At 38.9% G+C, this 20,675-nt stretch overlaps 4 protein-coding genes and 1 pseudogene across 4 annotated transcripts; 3 read left to right on the plus strand and 2 right to left on the minus strand.

Moving 5' to 3' along the window:
* Positions 1-2,560: 2,560 nt before the first annotated feature.
* Positions 2,561-3,134, minus strand: LOC140543071 (transcription factor HES-5-like). Its single transcript, XM_072666086.1, has 2 exons — positions 3,072-3,134; positions 2,561-2,956 (listed from the first exon to the last, which is right to left on the minus strand). Exons 1-2 carry the CDS (start codon positions 3,132-3,134, stop codon positions 2,561-2,563), a joined length of 459 nt encoding a protein of 152 aa, XP_072522187.1.
* A 3,272-nt stretch (positions 3,135-6,406) lies between these two features.
* LOC140543394 (transcription factor HES-5-like) lies at positions 6,407-9,983 on the minus strand (annotated as a pseudogene).
* A 388-nt stretch (positions 9,984-10,371) lies between these two features.
* Positions 10,372-10,969, plus strand: LOC140542821 (transcription factor HES-5-like). Its single transcript, XM_072665762.1, has 2 exons — positions 10,372-10,458; positions 10,574-10,969. The coding sequence occupies exons 1-2, from the start codon at positions 10,396-10,398 to the stop codon at positions 10,967-10,969; spliced, it is 459 nt and encodes a 152-aa protein (XP_072521863.1). The 5' UTR covers positions 10,372-10,395.
* A 3,278-nt stretch (positions 10,970-14,247) lies between these two features.
* Positions 14,248-14,821, plus strand: LOC140543056 (transcription factor HES-5-like). The gene is made up of 2 exons (XM_072666073.1): positions 14,248-14,310; positions 14,426-14,821. Exons 1-2 carry the CDS (start codon positions 14,248-14,250, stop codon positions 14,819-14,821), a joined length of 459 nt encoding a protein of 152 aa, XP_072522174.1.
* A 3,294-nt stretch (positions 14,822-18,115) lies between these two features.
* LOC140543057 (transcription factor HES-5-like) lies at positions 18,116-18,689 on the plus strand. Its single transcript, XM_072666074.1, has 2 exons — positions 18,116-18,178; positions 18,294-18,689. Exons 1-2 carry the CDS (start codon positions 18,116-18,118, stop codon positions 18,687-18,689), a joined length of 459 nt encoding a protein of 152 aa, XP_072522175.1.
* Positions 18,690-20,675: the final 1,986 nt, after the last annotated feature.

Here is a 20,675-nt window from a genome sequence, read left to right on the forward strand (position 1 = left end):
CATTGAAAGAACACAGAGAGAACAATGCAAGTGTGTCCATTCAGATGCTAATTTATCTTTAGAAGAGCAGTGCTAAATAAAAAGTCAGCAAGAGTTGTGGGCGTCATTTATTTAGGGTTGAGGACATTCTGCCCTTCTATGGGATTTACTGAGTCACTAAACAATCCCAGCTCTCCCAAAACCACTGTTTTGTGCTTCATAGGAACATTTTCAAAATGTTCAAAAACAACCTTCTATAATAAGGTTTTATTGTTTCTGAAGAACAATTTAATCATTTCAATAGTTTTTTAAATTTCCATTATTTTCTACAGAACCACTGGCTTTAGTAAACTTTTATAGAAGAGTGTATAAATTTGCATATCTCTCTAAATTGTATTTCTGTTTTTTACATAGCTCCTAAATCTTAGAATGGTGTTTTGGAGTGGAGTGTCTGGAATTTTTATATATTTTTTATCATTTTTATTAATTTAAATACTTAAAAAAATAATTATTAGAAGAAGAAAATGAAGAAGAATCATCAAGATCATCACAATTTTTATATATAAAACTACGGTTGATTGAAGATGCCCCTCGTCACTGCCCCTAGTTCACTAGTGTGTGTGTGTATTCACTACCACAGATGGGTTACCTTTACCTTTACCTTTTTACCTTCACCTTTACCTTTACCTTTTTACCTTTAAGATATTGTTTGTGATGGAGTGTTTGCTCATTTACAGTCTATCAGTATTCTGTTAGTTCTGGAGCTCCAAAGCGAGCAGATGTGTTTGTAGATGCTGGTCAGTGCAAGCAGAGCCCCTCTGAAATTCCCACACTGAGTCCTCTGTCCAGGACAAAAGCTACAGAGAGCTGAATAGATCATCAATGATGGTTAAAGACGGTATGTTGTGTTGTTGACCGAGCATGACATCACTCACCATCTGGAAGGAAAAGACCCTCGCTGGCTAAGATGTGATGTCACTGCTCAGTGTATTTTCCCTCTTAAATGTACATCAGTATAATATAGAATTTATTTCATTTATTTATTTTACTGGATTTAATGGAATTAAATGTGCTGTACATGTTTGGTTATTTGAGTCTCCTGGTACTTTCCCCTGAATGTTCCATATCTACAGTCGTGGTCAGAAGTGGACGTGTACTCTTCACGGACATGAACATCACAACACTATTAAAAAAGAACCCCTTGTGGGAACTTTATTGTTCAGAGTAGAACCTCAAACCATCAGTTAGATGGTTAAAACGTGGACACAAGTGCTTAAAAGATAGGGCTACACAAAACCCACAAAGTTTAGTGAAATCACTCAATTCTGACATGAGGAGTGCTCAAATATCCAATCAGAATTCTGACAGAAGCTTATGGATTTCTGCCAAAAGTGTCTGATCATGGAGCAAATTAATTATAGACATTTCACTAAATATTAGGAGCTCTGTGTGTGTTTCTGACCCTATATGTATAAGTTTAACTTTTTGTTGATTTCTGAACCCTCTCAAATAAAGACATCTGCACCAAATTTTTGTTCTTTTTCGTTATTAAAAATAAAATCAGCAAAAATGTAATATTACCATGACATAAATGTCTATGATGAGTTCATGTAAAGTGTTGTAACCACAGTGGCGCTATCTGTATATAGTCAGAAGCAATGTTACAAAGTAAGTAAGTAAAGTTTCAACAAGAGGAATGTGGTAAAATTAGTGTTTTATTTTCATAGATTTCTATAATCTGTTATAATATATGACAGTATTCAAATTCTGCAACATGCAGAGATCGTGATTTCACAAAGTCGTCTTTACAAAAGACAAATCCACACAAATTCTTTAAGATAGAGAACATGGTTTAACAAAGTAAAGAGGTCTTTACAAAAGACAGATTCTGAAATATTCAGAAGAATAAAGCTGATGAAATTCATCATTTGATTTCCATAGATAAGATTTGTGATAATATATCACAACATTAGAATTCTGCAACATACAGACCATGGTTTAACAAATCTGTCTTTACAAAAGACAAACACACAAACTTAGAGAAGACTTCAAACTATAGAAAAGCTTCTCAATATGAGAAGATATAAAGGAATGTTGTTGTAGGACAACAAGAGCTGAATCATTTCTATAGGAAATGCTGAGCTGTTCAGTATGAACTGCAGCTGTTCACTAATGAACAGAGGTTTCAGTGGAAATAGTTTCAGATTGACGTTTTAAAAAAACAGAAAAATGAAACAGCTTCAGTGTGAAAGAAGTGTGACAGAGCTTCACACTCATCCATGCTTCATTATAAAGGTCTGATATTATCTCAGACAGTGTCATCACTCTCCTTCTTAGAAGAAACATCTGAATTCTTCTGAAGTGGAAAGTTTTAGTAGATCATGTGATTCACATGAAATCCTCAGAGAAGATTCAAACTCACTGGAGCTTTTAAAGTTTCACATTTTCCCCAAAAGAGAAATAAGCTTTAAACAGTCTTTTGTAGCAAAGGAAAAATACACAGCTTCACTACAGAGGTCTAATATAGACACTTGTAGTCTCTTATGTTTAGCTGCTGTAGTTAATCTCCTTCTGAAGGCATCTACCAGGGCCTCCAGAGGGCGCTCTTCTCTTGGCTGACGGTCTGCTGGTCTTGAGGGAGAACACTTTTCCTCCATTTCTTGTCTGTTGAGGGCTGCAGGTTCTGGAAGTGGTTCAGCAGTTTTCTCTGAGAGTGTGTCTTCACCTCATCTTTGGACAAGAAGTTCACAATCTCATGGACACATCTGGAGAAGCCTTGATTGACAGCTGCAGAGCTGGAGGAGACTGCAGACTGCTGTCGTCTCAGGACGCTCACAGTCATCTCCAGGATATCTGCTTTCTCTAGCTTGGAGTAGGGCTGCTGGTTGAGGAACTCTGAAGCCAAGAGAGTCTTGAGCTGCTCAATGCTGCTGTTGATGCGATCTCTGCACATCTTCTCCACCACTGGCTTTCTCAACTGCAGATACAGAAGGAGAACATGGTTAGTGAACTGGACCCAAACTAGTCATGATCATTAATGAAGAAGATCAAGAATGGTCATTTTTCTGTATTTCATGAGATTTTCAATTTACCTTGTTGTTCAGAGGTAGGAGCTCCTTTGAGATGGTCGGTGCTGAAGTGATTGCAGGAGCCATGTCTGTAGATCTCAGTGCTGTAGATCTCTGTGTGTAGAGTGAGTCTGATCTGCACTGGCTGAGTCTCCTCTATTTATACTCCCAAATCTCCATATGAATGTGTGGGTCTTGGGCTCGCTGGAGGTTCTCACACTTTGTAGCCAATGGTAGAGCTTCAGCAGTCCAGCTGCCATATGCTCAGTGGTCTTCTGGCTGGGGATAATGTCCATGCCACAGGGGAGCAGGTGGAGGGGTGTAGGTGATGTCACTGATAGCACACGTCCATGTACACACGTGTGGAGCTGATTCTGGTAACTTCAACTGGAGCCTATCACTATATTCTAATGAACCATGGAGGCATTGGTTGGTCTAACTGTGCTGATGAAGTTTTATCATGATCCAGACATTTTCTATGTATGGAGTTTTGGTCCAAATGTGGAAGATCTTCCAGAGAAACCTGCTGAGTAAAGTTCCTTTACCATAAGTGTGCCTATTCTCCTGTGCACCGATCACAAATCCTAATGTTTGGGATGTTAATGACTGTAGACTGTGAGGCTTTCCATCCAGAGCTTTCCCACACTCTGCCCATTGGAAGAACACAGAGAACAATGGAAGTGTGTCCATTCAGATGCTAATGTGTCTTTAGAAGAGCTGCTCATGATAAAGCCAATGAGAGGTATGGTTGTCAGTTCTTTAGGGTTGAGGAAACTCTGACCTTTTATGGAATTTACTGAGTCACTAAGCATCTCCAGCTCTCCTCAAACCAGTCAGAGCTTCTGTTATGGTTGCAGTATGTGAGTTCCCTGACTTATAAGAGGTTTGAATTCAGGGACAGCAGAAGTGTGTTTCACCACAAACCCTCCTCTTTCACTGTATAGGTTTATAGCTCTGTATGTAGATATTTTATCTATACTGTAGATCCTCATATCATCAGAATCGTCATTAGTATCATTTATAAATCAAACAGCTGCAGTTCTTATCATTCTGATTTTTAATCACTGATCCTCTCGTTACACAGTTTACATCATTAATGGAATATTAGTGTTCATTATTAATTTAACACTTTTTATCCACAGTGAAATGCTTTTAAACTCTTGGGTTTGTTATAAAAAGGTTTATTGGAGGGATTTGTTGTGAAGATTGTTTGGTAACTTTATATAATAATAAATGGTGAATCAGTATTCTGTCAGTTCTGGAGCTCCAGAGCGAGCAGATGTGTTTGTAGATGCTGGTCAGTGTGAGTAGAGGCCGTGTCGTACTTTCCCACACTGAGTCCTCTGTGTTGAGGTCAGTGCAGGACAAAAGCTGCAGAGAGCTGAATGGATCATTAGTGATGGTTGAAGACGGTGTATTGTGTTGGAGACAGAGTGTGACGTCACTCACCATCTGGAGGGAAAGACGCTCACTGGCTGAGATGTGATGTCACTACTCACAGTAGTTTCCCTCTTAAATGGAGGTAAATATTCATTATAGGAAGGTTAGAACTGAATTTCTACCAGGATGTTCTCCACTGTTTGCATACGTCAGTAAATGGATTGGCTTTATGGTTGGAGCACAGTTTCATATTTAAAGTGATGCGACAATCTAAGATTATTTGTACATGTTTGTTTCTGAAGGTTAAAGCCAGTACTGTAAATATGAAATGTGGAATAGTGTAAGTGTGCATTAGCTGAACTAAACTCTTTGGAACTCTTCTTCATACATAACTAACCTGTGGAGGTAATTAGTTTCTTCTGATCATAGATTTCCAACACATCAATCATCCATGGAAGCCTGAATATTAAAAGTGTGTCCATTTAAATGCTCATTTTAACTTGACTAACAAATCTCTACTGTGTTTTCTATTTAAATGTACTGTAGCTCATTACTGCACATTCACTCCATTTAAAATGTAGATGGCTGAAGGGATTTGGTAAGATGTTTACAGCAGGGGGGTTCATTCCTGGTCGTGGAGATCTATTATTCTCAAGAAATCAGATCCAAAATACCTGGCTCTAATATTTAGATGCCCCTGAAGGTGTGTTAGATAAAGATGGGAAATAAACTTTGCAGGACAGTAGATCTCCGAGTCCAGGATTGAGCACCCCTGCACTGCATATATTCACTCTTCACTACATGTTGCTGTGTTTAAAACCCACTTCACTGTCAGAGAATTTAGAAAAACTACATCTCTGTCCTTTAAAGCTGGAAAATCCTCATTTACTGAATCCTGAGATTTAATTGGATGAACTGCCCTGTATCTACGAAACGATTCAGTAAGTCTCATGATCTTGCATTACTTTTTTCTGCCTGAGATTTCAATTTAAATAATGACTAGAATAGACCTTTTCTTTTCTTTGAACGTCCCATAGCCAAGTACCTACTCAACAAGTTCTACCTCTATATTTTCAGAAGCTGAGTTCAATCAGATCATGATGTCCTGGTCTTTAACATGGAGGAAAGCAAGTTCACAACGAGAGGAATGTGATCAAATTAGGAGTTTATTTTTATAGATTTCTATAATCTGTTATAATATATGACAGTATTCAAATTCTGCAACATGCAGAGATCATGATTTCCACACAAATTCTTCAAGTTAGAGAACATGGTTTAACAAAGTAAAGAAGTCTTTACAAAAGACAGATTCTGAAATATTCAGAAGAATAAAGCTGATGAAATTCATCATTTGATTTCCATAGATATGATTTGTGATAATATATCACAACATTAGAATTCTGCAACATACAGACCATGGTTTAACAAATCTGTCTTTACAAAAGACAAACACACAAACTTAGAGAAGACTTCAAACTATAGAAAAGCTTCTCAATATGAGAAGATCTAAAGGAATGTTGTTGTAGGACAACAAGAGCTGAATCATTTCTATAGGAAATGCTGAGCTGTTCAGTATGAACTGCAGCTGTTCACTAATGAACAGAGATTTCAGTGGAAATAGTTTCAGATTGATGTTTTAGAAAAACAGAAAAATAAAACAGAGCTTCACACTCATCCATGCTTCATTATAAAGGTCTGATATTATCTCAGACAGTGTCATCACTCTCCTTCTTAGAAGAAACATCTGAATTCTTCTGAAGTGGAAAGTTTCAGTAGATCATGTGATTCACATGAAATCCTCAGAGAAGATTCAAACTCACTGGAGCTTTTAAAGTTTCACATTCTCCCCAAAAGAGAAATAAGCTTTAAACAGTCTTTTGTAGCAAAGGAAAAATACACAGCTTCACTACAGAGGTCTAATATAGACACTTATAGTCTCTTATGTTTAGCTTCTGTAGTTAATCTCCTTCTGAAGGCATCTAACAGGGTCTCCAGAGGGCGCTCTTCTCTTGGCTGATGGTCTGCTGGTCTTGAGGGAGAACACTTTCCCTCCATTTCTTGTCTGTTGAGGGCTGCAGGTTCTGGAAGTGGTTCAGCAGCTTTCTCTGAGAGTGTGTCTTCACCTCATCTTTGGACAAGAAGTTCACAATCTCATGGACACATCTGGAGAAGCCTTGATTGATAGCTGCTGAGCTGGAGGAGACTGCAGACTGCTGTCGTCTCAGGACGCTCACAGTCATCTCCAGCATATCTGCTTTCTCCAGCTTGGAGTCAGGCTGCTGGTTGAGGAACTCTGGAGCCAGGAGAGTCTTGAGCTGCTCAATGCTGCTGTTGATGCGATCTCTGCACATCTTCTCCACCACTGGCTTTCTCAACTGCAGATACAGAAGGAGAACATGGTTAGTGAACTGGACCCAAACTAGTGATGATCAGTAATGGAGGTAGATCAAGAGTGGTGATTTTTCTGTATTTTATGAGGTTCTAAATTTACCTTGTTGTTCAGAGGTAGGAGCTCCTTTGAGATGGTCGGTGCTGAAGTGATTGCAGTAGCCATGTCTGTAGATGTCAGTGCTGTAGATCTCTGTGTGTACAGTGAGTCTGATCTGCACTGGCTGAGTCTCCTCTATTTATACTCCCAAATCTCCATATGAATGTGTGGGTCTTGGGCTCGCTGGAGGTTCTCACACTTTGTAGCCAATGGTAGAGCTTTAGCAGTCCAGCTCCCATATGCTCAGTGGTCTTCTGGCTGGGGATAATGTCCATGCCACAGGGGAGCAGGTGGAGGGGTGTAGGTGATGTCACTGATAGCACACGTCCATGTACACACGTGTGGAGCTAATTCTGGTAACTTCAACTGGAGCCTATCACTATATTCTAATGAACCATGGAGGCATTGGTTGGTCTAACTGTGCTGATGAAGTTTTATCATGATCCAGACATTTTCTATGTATGGAGTTTTGGTCCAAATGTGGAAGATCTTCCAGAGAAACCTGCTGAGTAAAGTTCCTCTACCATAAGTGTGCCTATTCTCCTGTGCACCGATCACAAATCCTAATGTTTGGGATGTTAATGACTGTAGACTGTGAGTCTTCCCTCCAGAGCTTTCCCACACTCTGCCCATTGGAAGAACACAGAGAACAATGGAAGTGTGTCCATTCAGATGCTAATGTGTCTTTAGAAGAGCTGCTCATGATAAAGCCAATGAGAGGTATGGTTGTCAGTTCTTTAGGGTTGAGGAAACTCTGACCTTTTATGGAATTTACTGAGTCACTAAGCATCTCCAGCTCTCCTCAAACCAGTCAGAGCTTCTGTTATGGTTGCAGTATGTGAGTTCCCTGACTTATAAGAGGTTTGAATTCAGGGACAGCAGAAGTGTGTTTCACCACAAACCCTCCTCTTTCACTGTATAGGTTTATAGCTCTGTATGTAGATATTTTATCTATACTGTAGATCCTCATATCATCAGAATCATCATTAGTATCATTTATATATCAAACAGCTGCAGTTCTTATCATTCTGATTTTTAATTACTGATCCTCTCGTTACACAGTTTACATCATTAATGGAATATTAGTGTTCATTATTAATTAAACACTTTTTATCCACAGTGAAATGCTTTTAAACTCTTGGGTTTGTTATAAAAAGGTTTATTGGAGGGATTTGTTGTGAAGATTGTTTGGTAACTTTATATAATAATAAATGGTGAATCAGTATTCTGTCAGTTCTGGAGCTCCAAAGCGAGCAGATGTGTTTGTAGATGCTGGTCAGTGTGAGTAGAGGCTGTGTCGTACTTTCCCACACTGAGTCCTCTGTGCTGAGATCAGTGCAGGACAAAAGCTGCAGAGAGCTGAATGGATCATTAGTGATGGTTGAAGACGGTGTGTTGTGTTGGAGACAGAGTGTGACGTCACTCACCATCTGGAGGGAAAGACGCTCACTGGCTGAGATGTGACGTCTCTATTCACAGTACTTAACTTTTCTAATGTGTGTTTTTTGTGTTTGGTTTTCTAGTATCTTTCTAGCACACCATCAAATTAAATTCACATACTTTTTATTTCCTTTGTGTCAAAAAACATTTTTAAAATTGCGTTTTACCATATTATTTTACATGAGAATAAAAATTTATGGAAAATGTATCCTATGTTATCTAATGTTACTCAAGATCCTTGTATTTCCATTTATTTTATATAAATATTGTAAATATGTGACTTGTTCTTTGCATTGTGTCAAAATTTCATGATGGAAGGACCATGTTCCAAAATGACTTTGAATAAAATCATTTTTAATTTACTTGTATTGAAACATTTTTTTCTGAAAATCCTTTGAATAGAAGGTTTTTGTGTGATAATGTCACTGTGTAATAGGCAGTGTAAAATGCTTTCGTAATTAATAAAAAAGCTTCAGAGAAATCCAGTGATGAAACCACTGAAACAAAAAACATAAACCCCCTTCCATTGAGCTGAGCCACAAAAGCAACAGTGTCAAGAAAAAAATCGCTCAAAGCTGGAGGAAAAAACCTTTGGAGGAACCAAGACTCACAATTGGGGACCTATCCTCCTCTGGTGTAACTGTATCATTAGTCTGTTGTTATGCTCAGGTGTACGGATATGGTCATTGTAGTAATGACAAGAATAGATGTAATAATGATGGTTATTCCACTGTATTGATACACTTTATTGAAATGAGAAGAGATAAGATAAAGATAAGATAATCCTTTATTAGTCCCGCAGTTCAATGTGGTAACATTTTGTAAAATAAAAAATCGATTGTCTTGCTAAAGCTTAACCACATCTTACACACAAAAATGTTCAACACAAGACATTTCATTAAACCATGAACAAAAGACATTCAATTCTAATTTTGACCTGAACAGTAAGCAGGAACTCTTTGGGTAATTTCATTGGAGGTTACAGCTCAATACCACAGAAGAAAAATTCAAATAAAAGTCTTTCATAAATAAATGGATACTAATTTCTGCAGTGAAAACATTTTCTTCTCTTTAATCGAGATAGATGGATGTATTATACAATCCCTAGACGGGGAGATAGATGGATGGACAGAGAGGCAAACTTCTAAATTATTTATAAGCAATAACGATAATATTAGAAGAGTATGAATTCATTTAGTTGGTTAGTTTTAGAGCAAAAAGCCTATAGAAGACGGAAAAAGATGGTTTGTAAACACACTTCTGCTACAACAATAACAAAAGCTCAGAAGTGCTTGCGGGTTTGAGGAGAGCTGGAGATGCTTAGTGACTCAGTAAATTTCATAAAAGGTCAGAGTTTCCTCAACCCTAAAGAACTGACAATCATACCTCTCATTGCCTTTATCATGAGCAGCTCATCTAAAGACACATTAGCATCTGAATGGACACACTTCCATTGTTCTCTGTGTTCTTTCAATGGGCGGAGTGTGGGAAAGCTCTGGAGGGAAGACTCACAGTCTACAGTCATTAATATCCTAAACATTAGGATTTGTGAGCGGTGCACAAGGGAATAGGCACACTTATGGTAGAGGAACTTTACTCAGCAGGTTTCTCTGGAAGATCTTCCACATTTGGATCAAAATTCCATACATAGAAAAAGTCTGGATCATGACGAAACTTCATCAGCACAGTTAGACCAACCAATGCCTCCATGGTTCATTAGAATATAGTGATAGGCTCCAGTTGAAGTGACCAGAATCATCTCCACACGTGTGTACATGGACGTGTGCTATCAATGACATCATCTCGACCCTTTCACCTGCTCCCTTGAGGCATGGGTATTCTCTCCAGCCAGAAGACCACTGAGCATATGGAAGCTGGACTGTTGAAGCTCTACCATTGGCTACAAAGTGTGAGAACCTCCAGCGAGCCCAAGACCCACACATTCATATGGAGATTTGGGAGTATAAATAGAGGAGACTCAGCCAGTGCAGATCAGACTCACTCTACACACAGAGATCTACAGCACTGAGATCTACAGACATGGCCCCTGCAATCACACCAGCACCGACCATCTCAAAGGAGCTCCTACCTCTGAACAACAAGGTAAATTTAGAACCTCATAAAATACAGAAAAATGACCATTCTTGATCTTCTCCATTAATGATCATCACTAGTTTGGGTCCAGTTCACTAACCATGTTCTCCTTCTGTATCTGCAGTTGAGAAAGCCAGTGGTGGAGAAGATGCGCAGAGATCGCATCAACAGCAGCATTGAGCAGCTCAAGACTCTCCTGGCTTCAGAGTTCCTCAACCAGCAGCCCGACTCCAAACTGGAGAAAGCAGATATCCTGGAGATGACTGTGAGCGTCCTGAGACGACAGCAGTCTGCAGTCTCCTTCAGCTCTGCAGCTGTCAATCAAGGCTTCTCCAAATGTGTCCATGAGATTGTGAACTTCTTGTCCAAAGATGAGGTGAAGACACACTCTCAGAGAAAACTGCTGAACCACTTCCAGAACCTGCAGCCCTCAACAGACAATAAATGGAGGGAAAGTGTTCTCCCTCAAGACCAGCAGACCATCAGCCAAGAGAAGAGCGCCCTCTGGAGGCCCTGGTAGATGCCTTCAGAAGGAGATTAACTACAGCAGCTAAACATAAGAGACTATAAGTGTCTATATTAGACCTCTGTAGTGAAGCTGTGTGTTTTTCCTTGGCTAAAAAAAACTGTTTAAAGCTTATTTCTCTTTTGGGGAAAATGTGAACCTTAAAAAGCTCCAGTGAGTTTGAATCTTCTCTGAGGATTTCATGTGAATCACATGATCTACTGAAACTTTCCACTTCAGAAGAATTCAGATGTTTCTTCTAAGAAGGAGAGTGATGACACTGTCTGAGATAATATCAGACCTTTATAATGAAGCATGGATGAGTGTGAAGCTCTGTCAAACTTCTTTCACACTGAAGCTGTTTCATTTTTCTGTTTTTCTAAAACATCAATCTGAAGCTATTTCCACTGAAATCTCTGTTCATTAGTGAACAGCTGCAGTTCATACTGAACAGCTCAGCATTTCCTATAGAAATGATTCAGCTCTTGTTCATTCCTTTAGATCTTCTTATATTAATAAGCTTTTCTATAGTTTGAAGTCTTCTCTAAGTTTGTGTGTTTGTCTTTTGTAAAGACAGATTTGTTAAACCATGGTCTATATGTTGCAGAATTCTAATGTTGTGATATATTATCACAAATCATATCTTTGGAAATCAAATGATGAATTTCATCAGCTTTGTTCTTCTGAATATTTCAGAATCTGTCTTTTGTAAAGACGTCTTTACTTTGTTAAACCATGTTCTCTATCTTGAAGAATTTGTGTGGAAATCATGATCTCTGCATGTTGCAGAATACTGTCATATATTATAACAGATTATAGAAATCTATCAAAATAAACTTCTAATTTGATCACATTCCTCTCGTTGTGAACTTGCTTTCCTCTATGTTAAAGACCAGGACATCATGATCTGATTGAACTCAGCTTCTGAAAATATAGAGGTAGAACTTGTTGAGTAGGTACTTGGCTATGGGACGTTCAAAGAAAAGAATAGGTCTATTCTAGTCATTATTTAAAGTGAAATCTCAGGTAGAAAAAAGTAATCCAAGATCATGAGACTTACTGAATCGTTTCGTAGATACAGGGCAGTTCATCCAATTAAATCTCAGGATTCAGTAAATGAGGATTTTCCAGCTTTAAAGGACAGAGATGTAGTTTTTCTAAATTCTCTGACAGTGAAGTGGGTTTTAAACACAGCAGTATGTAGTAAAGAGTGAATTTATGCAGTGCAGGGGTGCTCAATCCTGGTCCTGGAGATCTACTGTCCTGCAAAGTTTATTTCCCATCTTTATCTAACACACCTTCAGGGGCATCTAAATATTAGAGCCAGGTGTTTTGGATCTGATTTCTTGAGGAGAATAGACCTCCAGGACCAGGAATGAACCCCCCTGCTGTAAACATCTTACCAAATCCCTTCAGCCATCTACATTTTAAATGGAGTGAATGTGCAGTAATGAGCTACAGTACATTTAAATAGAAAACACAGTAGAGATTTGTGAGTCAAGTTAAAATTTGCATTTAAATGGACACACTTTTATTATTCAGGCTTCCATGGATGATTGATGTGTTGGAAATCTATGATCAGAAGAAACTAATTACCTCCACAGGTTAGTTATGTATGAAGAAGAGTTCCAAAGAGTTTAGTTCAGCTAATGCACACTTACACTATTCCACATTTCATGTTTACAGTACTGGCTTTAACCTTCAAAAACAAACATGTACAAATAATCTTAGATTGTCGCATCACTTTAAATATGAAACTGTGCTCCAACCATAAAGCCAATCCATTTACTGACGTATGCAAACAGTGGAGAACATCCTGGTAGAAATTCAGTTCTAACCTTCCTATAATGAATATTTACCTCCATTTAAGAGGGAAACTACTGTGAGTAGTGACATCACATCTCAGCCAGTGAGCGTCTTTCCCTCCAGATGGTGAGTGACGTCACACTCTGTCTCCAACACAACACACCGTCTTCAACCATCACTAATGATCCATTCAGCTCTCTGCAGCTTTTGTCCTGCACTGATCTCAGCACAGAGGACTCAGTGTGGGAAAGTACGACACAGCCTCTACTCACACTGACCAGCATCTACAAACACATCTGCTCGCTCTGGAGCTCCAGAACTGACAGAATACTGATTCACCATTTATTATTATATAAAGTTACCAAACATTCTTCACAACAAATCCCTCCAATAAACCTTTTTATAACAAACCCAAGAGTTTAAAAGCATTTCACTGTGGATAAAAAGTGTTAAATTAATAATGAACACTAATATTCCATTAATGATGTAAACTGTGTAACGAGAGGATCAGTGATTAAAAATCAGAATGATAAGAACTGCAGCTGTTTGATATATAAATGATACTAATGATGATTCTGATGATATGAGGATCTACAGTATAGATAAAATATCTACATACAGAGCTATAAACCTATACAGTGAAAGAGGAGGGTTTGTGGTGAAACACACTTCTGCTGTCCCTGAATTCAAACCTCTTATAAGTCAGGGAACTCACATACTGCAACCATAACAGAAGCTCTGACTGGTTTGAGGAGAGCTGGAGATGCTTAGTGACTCAGTAAATTCCATAAAAGGTCAGAGTTTCCTCAACCCTAAAGAACTGACAACCATACCTCTCATTGGCTTTATCATGAGCAGCTCTTCTAAAGACACATTAGCATCTGAATAGACACACTTCCATTGTTCTCTGTGTTCTTTTAATGGGCAGAGTGTGGGAAAGCTCTGGAGGGAAGACTCACAGTCTACAGTCATTAATATCCTAAACATTAGGATTTGTGAGCGGTGCACAAGAGAATAGGCACACTTATGGTTGAGGAACTTTACTCAGCAGGTTTCTCTGGAAGATCTTCCACATTTAGACCAAAACTCCATACATAGAAAATGTCTGGATCATGATAAAACTTCATCAGCAAAGTGAGACCAACCAATGCCTCCATGGTTCATTAGAATATAGTGATAGGCTCCAGTTGAAGTTACCAGAATCAGCTCCACATGTGTGTACATGGACGTGTGCTATCAGTGACATCACCTCCACCCCTCCACCTGCTCCCCTGTGACATGGACATTATCCCCAGCCAGAAGACCACTGAGCATATGGTAGCTGGACTGTTGAAGCTCTACCATTGGCTACAAAGTGTGAGAACCTCCAGCGAGCCCAAGACCCACACATTCATATGGAGATTTGGGAGTATAAATAGAGGAGACTCAGCCAGTGCAGATCAGACTCACTCTACACACAGAGATCTACAGCACTGAGATCTACAGACATGGCTCCTGCAATCACTTCAGCACCGACCATCTCAAAGGAGCTCCTACACCTGAACAACAAGGTAAATTTAGAACCTCATAAAATACAGAAAAATGACCATTCTTGATATTCTCCATTAATGATCATCACTAGTTTGGGTCCAGTTCACTAACCATGTTCTCCTTCTGTATCTGCAGTTGAGAAAGCCAGTGGTGGAGAAGATGCGCAGAGATCGCATCAACAGCAGCATTGAGCAGCTCAAGACTCTCCTGGCTTTAGAGTTCCTCAACCAGCAGCCCGACTCCAAGCTGGAGAAAGCAGATATCCTGGAGATGACTGTAAGCGTCCTGAGACGACAGCAGTCTGCAGTCTCCTCCAGCTCAGCAGCTATCAATCAAGGCTTCTCCAGATGTGTCCATGAGATTGTGAACTTCTTGTCCAAAGATGAGGTGAAGACACACTCTCAGAGAAAACTGCTGAACCACTTCCAGAACCTGCAGCCCTCAACAGACAAGAAATGGAGGGAAAGTGTTCTCCCTCAAGACCAGCAGACCATCAGCCAAGAGAAGAGCGCCCTCTGGAGGCCCTGGTAGATGCCTTCAGAAGGAGATTAACTACAGCAGCTGAATATAAGAGAGTACAAGTGTCTATATTAGACCTCTGTAGTGAAGCTGTGTGTTTTTCCTTTGCTACAAAAGACTGTTGCTTATTTCTCTTTTGGGGAAAATGTGAAACTTTAAAAGCTCCAGTGAGTTTGAATCTTCTCTGAGGATTTCATGTGAATCACATGATCTACTGAAACTTTCCACTTCAGAAGAATTCAGATGTTTCTTCTAAGAAGGAGAGTGATGACACTGTCTGAGATAATATCAGACCTTTATAATGAAGCATGGATGAGTGTGAAGCTCTGTCACACTTCATTCACACTGAAGCTCTGTTTCATTTTTCTGTTTTTCTGAAACATCAATCTGAAACTATTTCCACTGAAATCTCTGTTCATTAGTGAACAGCTGCAGTTCATACTGAACAGCTCAGCATTTCCTATAGAAATGATTCAGCTCTTGTTGTCCTACAACAACATTCCTTTAGATCTTCTCATATTGAGAAGCTTTTCTATAGTTTGAAGTCTTCTTTAAGTTTGTGTGTTTGTCTTTTGTAAAGACAGATTTGTTAAACCATGGTCTGTATGTTGCAGAATTCTAATGTTGTGATATATTATCACAAATCATATCTATGGAAATCAAATGATGAATTTCATCAGCTTTGTTCTTCTGAATATTTCAGAATCTGTCTTTTGTAAAGACTTCTTTACTTTGTTAAACCATGTTCTCTATCTTGAAGAATTTGTGTGGAAATTATGATCTCTGCATGTTGCAGAATTTGAATACTGTCATATATTATAACACATTATAGAAATCTATAAAAATAAACTGCTAATTTGATCACATTCCTCTCGTTGTGAACTTGCTTTCTTCCATGTTAAAGACCAGGACATCATGATCTGATTGAACTCAGATTCTGAATATATAAAGGTAGAACTTGTTGAGTAGGTACTTGGCTATGGGACGTTCAAAGAAAAGAAAAGGTCTATTCTAGTCATTATTTAAAGTGAAATCTCAGGTAGAAAAAAGTAATCCAAGATCATGAGACTTACGGAATTGTTTCGTTGATACAGGGCAGTTCATCCAATTAAATCTCAGGATTCAGTAAATGAGGATTTTCCAGCTTTAATGGACAGAGATGTAGTTTTTCTAAATTCTCTGACAGTGAAGTGGGTTTTAAACACAGCAGTATGTAGTAAAGAGTGAATTTATGCAGTGCAGGAGTCCTCAATCCTGGCCCTGGAGATCTACTGTCCTGCAAAGTTTATTTCCCATCTTTATCTAACACACCTTCAGGGGTATCTGAATATTAGAGCCAGGTGTTTTGAATCTGAACTCTTGAAAATAATAGATCTCCACGACCAGGAATGAACCCCCCTGCTGTAAACATCTTACCAAATCCCTTCAGCCATCTACATTTTAAATGGAGTGAATGTGCAGTAATGAGCTACAGTACATTAAAATAGAAAACACAGTAGAGATTTGTGAGTCAAGTTAAAATGAGCATTTAAATGGACACACTTTTATTATTCAGGCTTCCATGGATGATTAATGTGTTGGAAATCTATGATCAGAAGAAACTAATTACCTCCACAGGTTAGTTATGTATGAAGAAGAGTTCCAAAGAGTTTAGTTCAGCTAATGCACACTTACACTATTCCACATTTCATATTTACAGTACTGGCTTTAACCTTCAAAAACAAACATGTACAAATAATTTTAGATTGTCGCATCACTTTAAGTATGAAACTGTGCTCCAACCATAAAGCCAATCCATTTACTGACGTGTGCAAACAGTGGAGAACATCCTCGTCGAAATTCAGTTCTAACCTTCCTATAATGAATATTTACCTCCATTTAAGAGGGAAACTACTGTGAGTAGTGACATCACATCTCAGCCAGTGAGCGTCTTTCCCTCCAGATGGTGAGTGACGTCACACTCTGTCTCCAACACAACACACCGTCTTCAACCATCACTAATGATCCATTCAGCTCTCTGCAGCTTTTGTCCTGCACTGATCTCAGCACAGAGGACTTAGTGTGGGAAAGTCCGACACGGCCTCTACTCACACTGACCAGCATCTACAAACACATCTGCTCGCTCTGGAGCTCCAGAACTGACAGAATACTGATTCACCATTTATTATTATATAAAGTTACCAAACAATCTTCACAACAAACTCCTCCAATAAACCTTTTTATAACAAACCCAAGAGTTTAAAAGCATTTCACTGTGGATAAAAAGTGTTAAATTAATAATGATCACTAATATTCCAGTAATTATGTAAACTGTGTAACGAGAGGATCAGTGATTAAAAATCAGAATGATAAGAACTGCAGCTGTTTGATATATAAATGATACTAATGATGATTCTGATGATATGAGGATCTACAGTATAGATAAAATATCTACATACAGAGCTATAAACCTATACAGTGAAAGAGGAGGGTTTGTGGTGAAACACACTTCTGCTGTCCCTGAATTCAAATCTCTTATAAGTCAGGGAACTCACATACTGCAACCATAACAGAAGCTCTGACTGGTTTGAGGAGAGCTGGAGATGCTTAGTGACTCAGTAAATTCCATAAAAGGTCAGAGTTTCCTCAACCCTAAAGAACTGACAACCATACCTCTCATTGGCTTTATCATGAGCAGCTCTTCTAAAGACACATTAGCATCTGAATAGACACACTTCCATTGTTCTCTGTGTTCTTCCAATGGGCAGAGTGTGGGAAAGCTCTGGAGGGAAGACTCACAGTCTACAGTCATTAATATCCTAAACATTAGGATTTGTGAGCGGTGCACAAGAGAATAGGCACACTTATGGTTGAGGAACTTTACTCAGCAGGTTTCTCTGGAAGATCTTCCACATTTAGACCAAAACTCCATACATAGAAAATGTCTGGATCATGATAAAACTTCATCAGCAAAGTGAGACCAACCAATGCCTCCATGGTTCATTAGAATATAGTGATAGGCTCCAGTTGAAGTTACCAGAATCAGCTCCACATGTGTGTACATGGACGTGTGCTATCAGTGACATCACCTCCACCCCTCCACCTGCTCCCCTGTGACATGGACATTATCCCCAGCCAGAAGACCACTGAGCATATGGTAGCTGGACTGTTGAAGCTCTACCATTGGCTACAAAGTGTGAGAACCTCCAGCGAGCCCAAGACCCACACATTCATATGGAGATTTGGGAGTATAAATAGAGGAGACTCAGCCAGTGCAGATCAGACTCACTCTACACACAGAGATCTACAGCACTGAGATCTACAGACATGGCTCCTGCAATCACTTCAGCACCGACCATCTCAAAGGAGCTCCTACACCTGAACAACAAGGTAAATTTAGAACCTCATAAAATACAGAAAAATGACCATTCTTGATATTCTCCATTAATGATCATCACTAGTTTGGGTCCAGTTCACTAACCATGTTCTCCTTCTGTATCTGCAGTTGAGAAAGCCAGTGGTGGAGAAGATGCGCAGAGATCGCATCAACAGCAGCATTGAGCAGCTCAAGACTCTCCTGGCTTTAGAGTTCCTCAACCAGCAGCCCGACTCCAAGCTGGAGAAAGCAGATATCCTGGAGATGACTGTAAGCGTCCTGAGACGACAGCAGTCTGCAGTCTCCTCCAGCTCAGCAGCTATCAATCAAGGCTTCTCCAGATGTGTCCATGAGATTGTGAACTTCTTGTCCAAAGATGAGGTGAAGACACACTCTCAGAGAAAACTGCTGAACCACTTCCAGAACCTGCAGCCCTCAACAGACAAGAAATGGAGGGAAAGTGTTCTCCCTCAAGACCAGCAGACCATCAGCCAAGAGAAGAGCGCCCTCTGGAGGCCCTGGTAGATGCCTTCAGAAGGAGATTAACTACAGCAGCTGAATATAAGAGAGTACAAGTGTCTATATTAGACCTCTGTAGTGAAGCTGTGTGTTTTTCCTTTGCTACAAAAGACTGTTGCTTATTTCTCTTTTGGGGAAAATGTGAAACTTTAAAAGCTCCAGTGAGTTTGAATCTTCTCTGAGGATTTCATGTGAATCACATGATCTACTGAAACTTTCCACTTCAGAAGAATTCAGATGTTTCTTCTAAGAAGGAGAGTGATGACACTGTCTGAGATAATATCAGACCTTTATAATGAAGCATGGATGAGTGTGAAGCTCTGTCACACTTCATTCACACTGAAGCTCTGTTTCATTTTTCTGTTTTTCTGAAACATCAATCTGAAACTATTTCCACTGAAATCTCTGTTCATTAGTGAACAGCTGCAGTTCATACTGAACAGCTCAGCATTTCCTATAGAAATGATTCAGCTCTTGTTGTCCTACAACAACATTCCTTTAGATCTTCTCATATTGAGAAGCTTTTCTATAGTTTGAAGTCTTCTTTAAGTTTGTGTGTTTGTCTTTTGTAAAGACAGATTTGTTAAACCATGGTCTGTATGTTGCAGAATTCTAATGTTGTGATATATTATCACAAATCATATCTATGGAAATCAAATGATGAATTTCATCAGCTTTGTTCTTCTGAATATTTCAGAATCTGTCTTTTGTAAAGACTTCTTTACTTTGTTAAACCATGTTCTCTATCTTGAAGAATTTGTGTGGAAATTATGATCTCTGCATGTTGCAGAATTTGAATACTGTCATATATTATAACACATTATAGAAATCTATAAAAATAAACTGCTAATTTGATCACATTCCTCTCGTTGTGAACTTGCTTTCTTCCATGTTAAAGACCAGGACATCATGATCTGATTGAACTCAGATTCTGAATATATAAAGGTAGAACTTGTTGAGTAGGTACTTGGCTATGGGACGTTCAAAGAAAAGAAAAGGTCTATTCTAGTCATTATTTAAAGTGAAATCTCAGGTAGAAAAAAGTAATCCAAGATCATGAGACTTACGGAATTGTTTCGTTGATACAGGGCAGTTCATCCAATTAAATCTCAGGATTCAGTAAATGAGGATTTTCCAGCTTTAATGGACAGAGATGTAGTTTTTCTAAATTCTCTGACAGTGAAGTGGGTTTTAAACACAGCAGTATGTAGTAAAGAGTGAATTTATGCAGTGCAGGAGTCCTCAATCCTGGCCCTGGAGATCTACTGTCCTGCAAAGTTTATTTCCCATCTTTATCTAACACACCTTCAGGGGTATCTGAATATTAGAGCCAGGTGTTTTGAATCTGAACTCTTGAAAATAATAGATCTCCACGACCAGGAATGAACCCCCCTGCTGTAAACATCTTACCAAATCCCTTCAGCCATCTACATTTTAAATGGAGTGAATGTGCAGTAATGAGCTACAGTACATTAAAATAGAAAACACAGTAGAGATTTGTGAGTCAAGTTAAAATGAGCATTTAAATGGACACACTTTTATTATTCAGGCTTCCATGGATGATTAATGTGTTGGAAATCTATGATCAGAAGAAACTAATTACCTCCACAGGTTAGTTATGTATGAAGAAGAGTTCCAAAGAGTTTAGTTCAGCTAATGCACACTTACACTATTCCACATTTCATATTTACAGTACTGGCTTTAACCTTCAAAAACAAACATGTACAAATAATTTTAGATTGTCGCATCACTTTAAGTATGAAACTGTGCTCCAACCATAAAGCCAATCCATTTACTGACGTGTGCAAACAGTGGAGAACATCCTCGTCGAAATTCAGTTCTAACCTTCCTATAATGAATATTTACCTCCATTTAAGAGGGAAACTACTGTGAGAAGTGACATCACATCTCAGCCAGTGAGCGTCTTTCCCTCCAGATGGTGAGTGACGTCACACTCTGTCTCCAACACAACACACCGTCTTCAACCATCAC

This window comes from Salminus brasiliensis, chromosome 21 (genome assembly GCF_030463535.1).
Source record: "Salminus brasiliensis chromosome 21, fSalBra1.hap2, whole genome shotgun sequence".
Classification (NCBI taxonomy): Eukaryota; Metazoa; Chordata; class Actinopteri; order Characiformes; family Bryconidae; genus Salminus; species Salminus brasiliensis.